The sequence below is a fragment of the Choloepus didactylus genome, chromosome 1, assembly GCF_015220235.1.
Source record: "Choloepus didactylus isolate mChoDid1 chromosome 1, mChoDid1.pri, whole genome shotgun sequence".
Taxonomy (NCBI): Eukaryota; Metazoa; Chordata; class Mammalia; order Pilosa; family Megalonychidae; genus Choloepus; species Choloepus didactylus.
This window is the reverse complement of record NC_051307.1, coordinates 87,700,268-87,713,837: the sequence shown is the minus strand read 5'-3', so window position 1 is coordinate 87,713,837 and position 13,570 is coordinate 87,700,268. Positions and strand designations below refer to the sequence as shown.

Here is a 13,570-nt window from a genome sequence, read left to right as displayed (position 1 = left end):
GAAGTTTCTTCAGGACCTTGTTTAGGCAATGGTTTCGTAGACTTTACACCCAAAGGACAAGCAACAATAAAAAAAAAAGATAAATGAGACCTCATCAAAATTTAAATCTTTTGCACCTCAAAGGACTATATGAAAGTAAAGTGACAACTTATGCAATGGGAGAAAATATTTGGAAACCACAAATCTGATAAAGGTTTAATATTCAGTATACATAAAGAAATCCTTCAACTCAACAACAAAAAGACAACTCAATTAAAAAATGGGCAAAAGACTTGAACAGACATATCTTCAAAGAAGATATACAAATGGTCAGAAAGCCCATGAAAAGATGCGCAACCACATTAGCCATCAGGGAAATGCAAATCAAAACCAAAATGAGACACCATTTAATACCCATTTGAGTGGCTGCTAATAATAAAATGGAAAATATCATGTGTTGAAGAGGATGTGGAGAAAGAGAAACACTCATTAACTGCCTGTGGGGATGTAAAATGGAGCATCGGCTATGGAAGACAGCTTGGCAGTTCCCCAGAAAGCTAAGTATAGAACTTCCATATGACTCAGCAATCCCATTACAAGGTGTATACCCAAACGAATTTAAGGTAGTGACTCTATCTATTTGAGTTGATTATAAAGTTTTGATAATGGATGGTGGGGTGATGGTAGCACAACACTGTGAATGTTAATTAACAGCACCGAGTTATATATGTGAATGTGGTTAAAAAGGGAAATTTTAGGTTGTATATACGTTATTAGACTAAAAATTAAAAGAAAAAACAGGACTGTAGAACACAATGAACCCTACTGTAAATGATGGACTATAGTTAAAAGTACAATTGTAAAAATGTTCTTTCATGAATTATAAAAAATGTACCACTCTAATGCAAGGTGTTAATAATATGGTGGTATATGTGGTATATGGGAACTCTGTATTTATAGACTTTATGCATGATATTTCTGTAAGTTTACACCTTCTCTAACAACAACAAAAAAATACCTGCTCTAAAGCAATAGACACCATAAGCAAAAAATAAAAATTATAAATATTTGGATCTCATAGCACAAAGGGCTAGTCTTCATTTATAAAGAGGTTCTACAAAGTCAAACATAAAAGACCATCTTAACAGAAAATGGGCAAAATATGTGAATAAATGGTTCAAAAAACTTAAAAGAGCTCTTAAACATATGAAAACACATTCAAAATTACTTAAAATGTAAACTGCAACTATATTTAGATACCCTTTTTAACTATTAGACAAGGCAATATTCCAAAAAATTGACTGATAACAAACATTGGCATGTTATTGCTAGGAGAGGAAATTGTTACAAATCCTACGGAGAACAATTTGTGACTATCTATAAAAAGTAGGCAAATATTCTTTAACCTTGCAAGTCCTATTTCAAGAATTTACCCCATGAAGGTATAACACATTTAAAAAGATTTTTGTATCATGGTTAGTCACTGAAACATTGTTTGTAATAGCAGAAGATTGGTATCAAAGTATGTCCTTTAACAGGAGAAATGAATAGCATGTGCATGCAATGGAATATCACATAACTGTGAAAAAGAATGAAGAAATGCTTTATGTAATGAAATAGAAAGATAAGACACACTGTGAAGTGAAACAAGGAAAGTATAGTAAAATGCATATAAATAAAATTTTTGCATAAAACAGGAAGCAGAAAAGAATAGATGTCTTTTTGGTTTGTTAGCTAATATGAATTGTCTGAAACCATAAACAAGAAACTAATAATAATAATCTTTTAGTAGGATGGAAACAATGTATGGGACTGGATGGGAGGGAAAATTTTCACTCCATTTTTTTTTGATGTTTGAACCACAAAAGTGTATTACTATTCAAAGAATATGGATGAGAATTTAGAGTCCGGATAAGTTATTTAAATTTGACATAGGATATTGAATTATATCTTATATTGAAGGCTTCTGATTATGGGAAAATATAACTAAAGTAATATTTTGAGGGGGTTAGTTTTGCATCAAGACGTGAAAAATGGATTTTAAGAGGGAGAGATGGAAAGCAGGAGGCACCTGCCAGAATATTTGTGATGCCCCAGGTATGAGATAATAAATACCTAAACCAGGTATGTATTAATATAAAGAGAGAACGTTTAAAATAAAAGTAGTAAAATGAGGATCAAAAGGACATGATTAAACAAATATTTACACAGTACACAACTAGATTCCATTCAGCCTAGGGACAAGGATAAAAAACTAACAACTCTTAAGGGGACAGAATAAATTGAAGAAGTGTCACAATTCTAATGAATATGTAAAATTATAAATTCATTGTGTTATAAATTTATTAACAAATTTTTATAAATTTATATGAAGTTAAAATAAAAGAGAAAACAGAATTACAAATTTTTGATCCTTTATGAAAACAGATTCACATACAGTTAAGTGTCAAAGAGATACCTAATATTTTTAGTGCTTTAAAAATTTACACATTTACTTTGTATTCATTATAGAAAAAACAGAATAATCAGATAAATAAAAATTTAAAAAAGTAAACCACTCATAATCCCACTAGCCAGACATTTCTGCGGTTAATATTTTTTATATAGTTTAAACACTTTTTCCCAGAAATCTTTATACCTACATATTTTATATATTTTAATGGGCTCATGCTTTATCCTGATATTTTATTTCACACCACATTATATTATCATTTTTATTTCTTGTCAATGAATATAATTCCTCATTATTTTATGTTTCCATAATATTTCATACAGGGATGATGTCAGGCATTTAGTGTTTTTTCTAATTTTTCCATATTAGAAATGATGTCATGGATAAATACAGGTAAATACTTGCACTTTTTTCAAGTATTTCCTGGGAATAAATTTTGAGAAGAGATGCACATTTTAAAAGCCTTTAATTCATGGTGTTTCCAAACTGTTGTCCAGAGGGATGGTATCATTTACTCACTCACCTGTAGTATATATTTCCCACTAGTTCAGCTGTAGCCAGAAGAGGACAGAGTTTCTGTGTAATACTACTAATTTATTTTTATACTTATTGGGCCTTATTTATGGAAATAACATTTCTTTAAAATATCTTTAAAAGTATTATGGTCATCTCTATGTCAATTTTATTTTGGGCACCAAAGACTTTTAAAGACATCTATTTCTATTTGATTTTGGAATCAAATTTGCTTATGGCTAAGTTTCAGAAATAGAATCATTCTAATTATTAATATTATGAATTTCACAATATAAGAATTATGAAAATAAAGCAGTAGATTCCTGTAGTGAAGTACCATAAGTCTGGAAAAAAAAAAACAAAAACAAACAAACAAACAAAAACGCTCATGTTTACCTGAAGTGGGAGACTTGCAACGTTCAAGTTCCAAGGGAACTGGACTGTCATTCAACTCAGTTAAACCTGCAAAGAAGACGTCAAAAGTGAGATAAATTTTGATAGCATTTCCTAAGTAATTCTTATTCCTTAAATCCTATGTTTAAAAAGGTTTTGTTTTCCCTATGAAAACTACTTTCCCATGCCCATGCTATGACAATTATTCCAAAAGTTTGTTTTAACAAGTGATACAGAAAAAATCAGGAGCAATAACTGATTGACATACAAAGTGTAATTGAACATGGCTGGTGGAAAGATTTAAAATCCCCTTTCTTATTATTTTCACATGAAACAGCTACTTTAAGAAGGCTCAATATTAAACAGGTGATATCTGGTTCTATCTGAAAATAGACCAAGAATAATAAGAGTTAGAAGGGGTTTTTAAAAGGACCTGATCAAATCTACCTTCAGTAGAAATGCTTATTGGCTTTTAAAAGATCTTTCAGAAGAGTGATGCTACAAAATTTAAGTTTTATATTTATTAATAAAAATAGAATATTGTGTAGCAAATGCTAAGTGATTCATTCTGTGGTATCAAGTCCTTCTATAATAAACTCTATATTTTCTCTAATTTCTAATATTTCTTATTTTCTATTCTGTCTCTTTCCTGACAAATACAAGGATAACCATAACAGATTATTAAACATTTTGCTATCATCTTCCAATCTGCATTCCTACAGCATTCATTAGATATTCTTCATTATGGGTTTCCTATCCTCGTTGGAGAGTCCCACATACTTTCTCTTTACAAAAAAAAAAAACTAAGTTTCTACTTGAATGTAAATCCCCATAAGCTGAAGCATTTGAGAGCTATCATCAATTACTTAAATAATGTCTGTTCATATTTCTCCCCACCACCCTCTTCTTTATACAATTTGGACCAATAAACTTGCTGTAGGTTCAAAGAATCATAAAAATTTAGAGTTGAAAAGGTCATTGAGATAACCTAATCCAACTCTTGTTTTATAGATGAGAAATTGTTAAGTTCAAAGAGTTTAAACTACTTAAAGGTCACAGAACTAAATTAGTTAAATATCTTGAATAGAGCCCAGAACTCATAGTACAGATATTTTCACACTACATTATTCTGCACTAATATTCCTTTCAATTGCTCCTTCAACTCCCAGTCTAATTGTTCTCCTACTTCACTGAAAATTTGTAAGACCTTTAACTTAGTGATCATCCAATCTTTGCTTCTGTCTATACTCATAATACACATATAATACTTACTGATATAAATATTACTATTTATTTGGAAAGTAGATACTCATGAACCTAAACTATTCTGAACACATTCTTAGAAAAACTAAGTGGATAGGAAAAAGGCTATAAAGCAATAAATGCTACTCTACAGCGGAGCTACCTAACTATCACTGGCCCTCCTTTACTGACTTAAACAGGCTTTGTTATCTGACAGTAAATTAGAGACAGAGCAGATTACAAAGGGAGCAGGAGGACTTCTAGAACTAGAAACATTAAGTCAGTTGGAACAACAGACGAGGAGGTAGAAGAATTATGAGCCACCACAGAGAGGAACTAAAATGACTACTGAGTGATACAGGACTGTTTGACAGAGGGAGTTATACAGATCTCAGAAAGATTTTGAGGACATCACTATAAGCTGAGTTAGTAAATCAAAATTATTGAATGCCTAATACACTATATGTTCTTCATTGTAACAGTAATAGTAACAACTATTTATCATGCACTTATTTTGCCCTTAACACTGGGCTAGGACCTTTATCTAAATTATCTCTTTCACATGTAACAGTATTATGAGACAAGTTATATTACTACCCCTACAGTAGACATGAGGTAGAGATGCTATTATATACATTGCTCCCAAATTTTTCAGCTAAGATGCAGGAGAGCTGGGAGTTGGTCATTATATTGGAAAGAACCATGCTTGCTGTATCAAGGGCTAAGCTTCCTTTATGTGAAAATTACCATTTTCTTCTACTCCCTTATTGTCTATTGAGTCTTCTGTTTTCCCTAGTTCTCCTGAATTCACCTGCTTTCCTGCTCCATGTGGACCTAATAATAACAGTAAAGCAGTTTCTATGTGTAAATTTAAATGTATTCAAACCCTTAATATTTTTATAACTATCATCATTCAACTCTATAAAAACTATTCAAAGTCTTCATTATTTAAAAATAAACATGATTTTTTCTGACTATAGAAGTAATGCTTTATCTCTACACAAAACTTGAAAGAAAACTGAGGGGATAAAAACTATAGAATTTAATCATAGTTTTGGCTTATTTTCTTCCTACCATGATTATTTTTAATCGATCAAAGCCAGCTTTGTATTTTGATTTTTCCACATAACACTATTTTTAATTTGAAATACTTGAAGTAATTCGACATTGAAGTATAAGATACATACAGGAAAGTGCACAGATCATAAGTGTATAACTGGATGAGTTTTCACCAAGTAAACACATTTACGTAACTAGCACTCAGATCAAGACACATGAAATTTAAAAATAATATAACAGACTTTAAATGTCTCTTTAAAGGCAGACCAGCTCTCAGTTATGTACTCAGGCTTCCTGAAACTTACTGATAAGTCATTAGGAACATTAAATGGCAAACTTGGAAAATACAGTGTAACAAATATTAGCTGGCACCTGCTTATATATCAAAGAGGCATTTCTAACACTTTACCTACATATTTAAGTCTTCAAAATCATAACTCAAACCTTCCCATTCCATTCTTGTTTTAATAAATATTCATTGAGTGATTACTGTGCCAAGGTTCTGTATTAGGCATGGGATTATTGTGACAGTTTTAAAATATCATCTCCAGATTCTTGGACATTCCTTCAATTAAGGAGTAGTCTATGTCTCTTCTCCTTGAATTTCAGTAGGCTTGTGACTGCTTTGATATACAGAGTATGGAGAAAATAATGCTATGTAACTTCTGAAGCCAAGTCATGAAAGACCATAAAGTTTCTACTTGGTTATCTTATAATGCTTGATCTTGGGATACTCTCCCTTTGCATACTCCCTTTTGAAATCAAGTTACCATAATGCTGTGAGAAGACCAAGCCACATGAAGAAGCCATGTATAGGTACTCCAGTCAACATACTTGAGTGCAGACTTGGAGTCTTTCCAGTCCTGGGACTGGATATGTAAATGAAGAAGCCTCAGCTGAATCCAGATACTAGTCATTTAAGTCACTAACAGTTGTTGAGTCTTCCTGGAGGCTCCCAACAAGCCATCCCTTCTATGCTCTGATGCACAGAATTACTGAGCATGTTTTACATGAATGAATTTGGGGTGATTTGTTATGTAACAATAGTTACTGGAACAGGTATGATGGTGAGCAAGATGGTTACAATTCCTGTTCTAATGGCAGTAACTAAATAAGCAATGAGAACACAGCATATGACTGTTGTATATGGAAGGCACAGGGTATTATTATTAATAACAATCTCTTTGATTCTATCTAAGGAAAAGAAATTTAATTAGTTTTGCTTCTCTTTATCTTTTGCTCATGCTGGCAAGACAGTTACTTTCTGTTCCCACTGGATTCTGCTTTCCTTACTTAGGTCTCCAGAAAGTATTTCTGCCTGTTAAGTCCTTTCAACCCATCTCTTCTTTGCAACAGATGTTCTAAATACATCATTTGGATCTCTGAAAATTTGGAGTGGAAATATGAAGGTTGTATTTGCTTGAGATGGTAATTAGGAAGAAATATTATGAAGTTACTGTAACAATTTTGATAAGTCTATACTCAGATGAATTGGGATGGTGATGGTGTACTATTTGAGCAAGGCTGACTCTTACTATAAATCATTGCCTTATCTGAATTACCAGATTTGTACTGCTACCAGAAAAGAGAATAATGAATAAATGGAATAGTATAGACCTGGAAAGATATTAAAATGAGGCTGAAAAGAAATTTGGGGACAAATAATGGAGAAATTTCCTATTTAAGGAGTATGGACTTAATTGTAGAGATAATAGAGATTCTTTAGTTTTGTCAATTATTGCTTTATATATTTTGAATATCTCTTATTAAGGCCATACAAGTATACAATTTTCATATCTTCCTAATGAATTCATCCTTTTATAATTATGAATTGTGCTTCTGTACTTCCTTGCTTTGAAGTCTAATTTATCTCACATAGGTTATTTTTTCATGGAATTCTTTTTCCCTTCTTTTTCTACCACCTATTTGTGTTTTACTAATTGTTCTAGTTTGCTAGTGCTGCTGGAATGTAAAACACCAGAGATGGATTGGCTTTTATAAAAGGGGGTTTATTTGGTTACACAGTTACAGTCTTAAGGCCATAAAGTGTCCAAGGTAACATATCAGCAATTGGGTACCTTCACTGGAGGATGGCCAATGGCATCCGGAAAACCTCTGTTAGCTGGGAAGGCATGTGGCTGGAGTCTGCTCCAAAATTCTGGTTTCAAAATGGCTTTCACTCAGGATGTTTCTCTCTAGGCTGCAGTTCCTCAAAAATATCACTCTTAGTTGCACTTGGGATATTTGTCCTCTCTCAGCTTCTCTGGAGCAAGAGTCTGCTTTCAACAGCTGTCTTCAAAGTGTCTCTCATCTGCAGCTCCTGTGCTTTCTTCAAAGTGTCCCTCTTGGCTGTTGCTCCTCTTTAAAATGTCACTCACAGCTGCACTGAGTTCCCTCTGCCTGTCAGCTCATTTAAATAGCTCCACTGATCAAGGCCCACCCTCAATGGGTGGGGCCATGCCTCCAAGGAAATATCTAATCAGAGTTATCACCTACAGTTGGGTGGGGCACATCTCCATGGAAACACTCAAAGAATTCCAATCTAATCAGCACTAAAATGTTTGCCCCACAAGACTGCATCAAAGATAATGGCATTTGGGGGACATAATACATTCAAACCAGCACACTAATTAAAGTGCAATGTCTTATAAACAGCATATAATTGGGCCTTTAAAAAAAAAATCCTGTGTCACAATCTCTGCCTTTTCAGTGGACTGTTTAGTCCACTTACATTTAATATAATCATGGATGTTGTTACACTTATATTTGCCATCTTCCTATTTGTTTTCAATTTACCCCCTCTACTCATTTTTCCACTGTTATTCTTTTCCATCTTTTGAGATGATAAAATATTTTTTTAGTATTCCATTTTATCTTCTCTTTGGCTTCTTAGCTACATCTGTTTTATTTTCTTGGAGGTCATTCTAAGGATTATAATATGCATTTAGAATTTTCTACCTTTAATTAATATTATATCACTTCTCTTAAAATGAAAGAAACTTACAACACTGTAATGCTGTTTACCCCATTCCCATCCTTTGTGTTATTGTTACCATACACTTTACTTATACATCTGTTATAAACCCCACAATATAATGTTATTTTTAAATCTAAAGAGTCAATTTAGACTATTTAAGAAAATAAAAAATAATATTATACATTTACCCACACATATATTATTTCTAGAGCTCTTCAATATTTCTGAATATCTAAATTTCTACCTAATATTATTTCTCTTCAGAAAACTTTTTAAACATTTCTTTTAGTGCTGGTCTGCTGAAGAGAAATTCATTTACTTTAATTTTTGGAGGATTTTTTTTTGTTGTTGTATATAGAATTCTGGATTCACAATTATTTTTCTTCAGCACTTAAAAAGTGTCATTCCATTTGTCTTTTGGCTTCAGTTATTACTGATGAGAAGTTGTTCACTATTCATATCATTGTTCCCCTGTGTGTGTGTGTGTGTGCGCGCGCACGCATTTTTGTTTCTCTGTTGATTTTGAATTTTTCTCTTTAATATTGGTTTCAGCAGTGTGGCTATGATGGCTTAAGTGTGGTTTTCTATGTATTTTTTCTGTTTAAGGTTCTTTGAGCTTCTTGGATCTTTGAGCTGAAGTTTTTCATCAAATTTAGAAAAATTTCAGCCCAAAGTTATTAATGCTTATTTAGTATTTGTGAACCATTTTTATTCTTTTGCTTCCATTTGGCTCATTTCTACTTTTTTTTCCTGTCAAATTGTTTATGTTATCTTAATTTTTTTTATTAAATTCAGTTTTATTGAAATACATTCACACACCATACAATCATCCATGATATACAATCCACTGTCCACAGTATGATAACATAGTTATGCATTCATCACCACAATCTATCTCTGAACATTTTCCTTACATCAGAAAGAACCAGAACAAGAATAAAAAATAAAAGTGAAAAAGGAACACCCAAATCATCCCCCCATCCCACCCCATTTGTCCTTTAGTTTTTATCCCCTTTCCTCCACTCATCCATACACTAGATAAAGGGGGTGTGATCCACAAGGTCTTCACAATCACACTGTCACCGCTTGTAATCTACATTATTATATAATTGTCTTCAGGAGTCCAGACTGCTGGGTTGGAGTTTGGTAGTTTCAGGTATTTACTTCTAGCTATTCCAATACATTAAAGCCTAAGAGGTGTTATCTATATAGTGCATAAGAATGTCCACCAGAGTGACCTCTCGACTCCATTTGGAATCTCTCAGCCACTGAATCTATTTCGTCTCATTTTGCATCCCCCTTTTGGTCAAGAAAATACTCTCAATCCCATGATGCCGGGTCCACATTCATCCCCGGGAGTCATACTCTGCGTTGCCAGGGAGTTTTACACACCTGGGAGTCAGGTCCCACGTAGGGGGGAGGGTAGCGAGTTCACCTGTCGAGGTGGCTCATTTCTATTGATCTGTATTCAAGTTCACATTTTTTTCTGTTGTCCAATATGTTGTTTAACTAGTCTCATGAATTTTTTTTTCAGATATCTTATTTCTTAGTTCTAGAATTTCAATTTTGTTATTTTTTACTTCAACATATCTCCTGAAATTCCCCAATACATTCACCCATTATAATTCATCTTTTCCTACAATTTCTTATAATAGGTATTTAAAAGTTATTGTCTGTTAATTTCAATTTGGGTGATCCATAGGTCTGCTTAGATGATTTTTTTCCCACTCCATTATGAGTCACATTGTTCAGTTTATATGCATGTTTTCTATTTTTTGAAAGTATGCTGTGTATAAAACAACAGTGGAGATTAAAGTATTTACATGAATATACCCAAGGGAAATTGTGTTAGTTTGGACATATTATGCCCCCCAAGAAAAAGCGATGATCTTTTAATCCAATCTTGTGGGATATTTGGATTAGGTTGTTTCCATGGAGATGTGACACACACAACTGTGGGTGGTAACTTTGAGTAGATTATTTCCATGGAGGTATGGCCTTGCCAGTTCAGCATGTGGGTCTTGATTAGTTTACTGGAGCCCTATTAAGAGCCCAGACAGAAGGAGCTCAGTGCTGCAGCTTAGAGAGACATTTTGGAGATGGCCATTGAAAGCGGACTTTTGCTGATGATTTGGAGATACTAGCCCAGAGTTTGCCCTGAGAAGCCACGACTAGAGACATTTTGGAGAATGCCATTTTGAAATGCAACCTGGGAGCCAGCAGCTACCAGCCACATGCCTTCTGAACTAACAGAGGTTTTCCAGATGCCAATGGCATTTCTCCAGTGAAGGTGTGCTCACGTTTATGCCTTGGTTTGGACACTTTTATGGCTTTAGAACTATAAATTTGTAACTTAATAAATCCCCTTTATAAAAGCCAATCCATTTCTGGTATTTTGCGTAATGGCAGCATTAGCAAACTGGAACAGAAATGTTGAGCATTCAGATTCTACAAAGTATTGAAACTGGGCTGTGGCTGGGTTTCAGCTTCAATTAGATTGAGTTCTCTGGTTTCAAACATGACCAAGAAAATCTCTCTTTGCCCCTCATCACTCAAACTTCTACATACCTTTTGCTAAGTAGCTGATTTCTGATCTTATCAGTATTTATGCTGGAGGAACTTTGGGAAGCAGCTTCAGATAGTTTTAATTCACTTTTGATTAAACTACAATAATCCCAGAATTCAAGCACTTTGAGACTGCATAAATTCTTTCTGCTTTCCAGTCACATTTGCACTGCCATTTATCAGCAAAACTCTGGTAGTAGTAGAGTTAAGGTGACAGAAAATTTCCAAGTTGGAGAATTTCCAAGATTTGTTTTTGCCTTTAGGGCTTATTCAGATTCCAACTCAACAGGCCAGTCCATATGGTCACTAAACTTCACCGATTTCTCCTCTTCTTTGTAGTCTCTCTACCTTTGGCAGGACTACTCCTTCCTTGAACCTAGATCATGAGGAACTAGAAGAATGGAAGCCACTTAAATTGGTTAATCCATCATGATTTAATAAGTATTCTATCAGAGTGCTCAGGGTGTGTTTTAATTTCCTAGCTGTTAAAATAAATACTATCTAATGGGTTGGCTTAACGACAGGAATTTATTGGCTCATGGTTTCAGAGACTAGAAGGCTTACTTTTGTTTCCTCCCAGGGTTGGGGCTGGTATCTTCTGGCTGGCCAGCAATCTTTGGGGTTCCTTGGCTTTTCTGTCCCATGGAAATGGACATGGTGGTGTCTTCTTTTTCTTCTGGTTACACTGACTTACAGCTTCTGGCTGCTCCCTGTGGCTTTTTCTTCTGTGCCCAATTTCTTTTGCATATAAGGACTTTAGCCATATTGGATTAAGGCCTATCTTCATTCAGTTTGGGCACATCTAAACTAATAACATCTTCAAAGGTTCTATTTACAAATGAGTTCACATCTACAGGACCAGGGGTTGGGACTAAGATGGCTTTTGTGGAAGACATGATTCAATTCCCAATGGGGTGTGTACCAAATAATTTTGCTTTTCTTGATAATATAGTAAGCACAATATGGTGAGACTTCTCCAAGATTAGAGGGAAAGCTATGTCTGATGTATGAATTAAGTAAAGGAAATTGACTATTAAACTTGGAAGGGTTGTACAGTGACTCATTAGACAATGTATAACAAATTCTGGTTGATAACAGATACAGAATTTTATGTTAAAGAAACAAGTGAATATCAGAAGATATAATTTCCTTGGCTACAGTTAATTACACAAACATATAAAAATTTCTAAGAATAAACACCTCTAATCTTTTATTATTAATATTGCAAATATAATTGAGATAGATTTTAAGTAGAAATGTATGAATATAAAAAATGTTATAAAATATCGGTACTCTCTAGGAGACTAATACACAAAAATCTCCATACATACAGTTGATCATAAACTTTCTTGGGATTTATTATATATATATATATTTCTCCTATATCCTCTTTCCATTTTGATTATTTTCCCTTTAAAATGTGGTGCCTCAGTACTACAAAATTGTTTAGGTTAAATTAGAGTATGACAGGACTCCTTTAACCTAAATGCCACAGTTACATTAATATTGTCCTACAGCAGGTTTTGTCAACCTCAGAACTACTGGCATTTTGGTCAGATAATTTTATAACTTTTTGCTGTGGGGGTGGGAGTGGGGGTTATAGTGTAGAATGTTTAGTAGCATTCCTGGCTTCTGTCTATTAGATGCCTATTCCCCAGTTGTGACAACCGAAAATTTCTCCAGACATTCTCAAATGTTCCCTGGGGACAAAATCAACCCTGACTAGTTATATTAGCCTGTTTTATAGTTTGATGCACACTGAGCTTACTGTTAAGGAACTCTAGAAAACACAAACATACTGCTAAGTAATAGCTCTCCTATTTTTTATTTGTTGATTTTTTTCTGACTCAAGGATGGAATGTCACATTTTCCCTGTTAGTTAAAGTAAGAGAATCCACCATGTAAAATTGATTTCAAAAGGAAAGGAAGCCTATTAAAATTTAGAACTGAAAGTTAGAGATATGAAAATCAATTGTTTCATCTCTCAAATCATAACCTTCTCAATTTATTGCTACTCATTTTGTGGCTCTCACCTTTTTAAAAAAATGTATGTCTATTATAATAGGAAAAGCCTCCCTTCAAAAGCCAATCCTTCTATATATGTTTGATTCCCACCCCCTCTTCACCTTCTTAAAGACTTTGCTGGTTTAGTTATCCCCTTACTTCTTTATTACCAATCTCTCTTTCCCTACGGATCATTCCATGTTCAAGTTAGCTTTAAAGTATTGTCTTCTAAAATAAAAATACAGAAACTCCTCTTTTTAACACCTTAACTTAATCTGGGTAATAACCTGTTTTTCTGCACCCCTTCAGAATCAAGCAGCTTGAAAGTGTTATCTACTTATACTTCTTCACCAACCATTCACTCTTCAGTCTAATTTAATCTTAGT

The 13,570-nt window shown here is 33.7% G+C and overlaps 1 protein-coding gene across 8 annotated transcripts in view; it reads right to left on the bottom strand.

Moving 5' to 3' along the window:
* The window catches only part of STXBP5L (syntaxin binding protein 5 like), a 553,599-nt gene that overhangs the window by 126,386 nt on the left and 413,643 nt on the right, over positions 1–13,570 (bottom strand). For all 8 annotated transcript variants that reach the window (XM_037836387.1, XM_037836395.1, XM_037836407.1 and 5 more), the window contains one exon: positions 3,341–3,406. In XM_037836387.1, the coding sequence (XP_037692315.1) occupies positions 3,341–3,406 (66 nt within the window). The remainder of the gene's footprint in view (positions 1–3,340; positions 3,407–13,570) is intronic.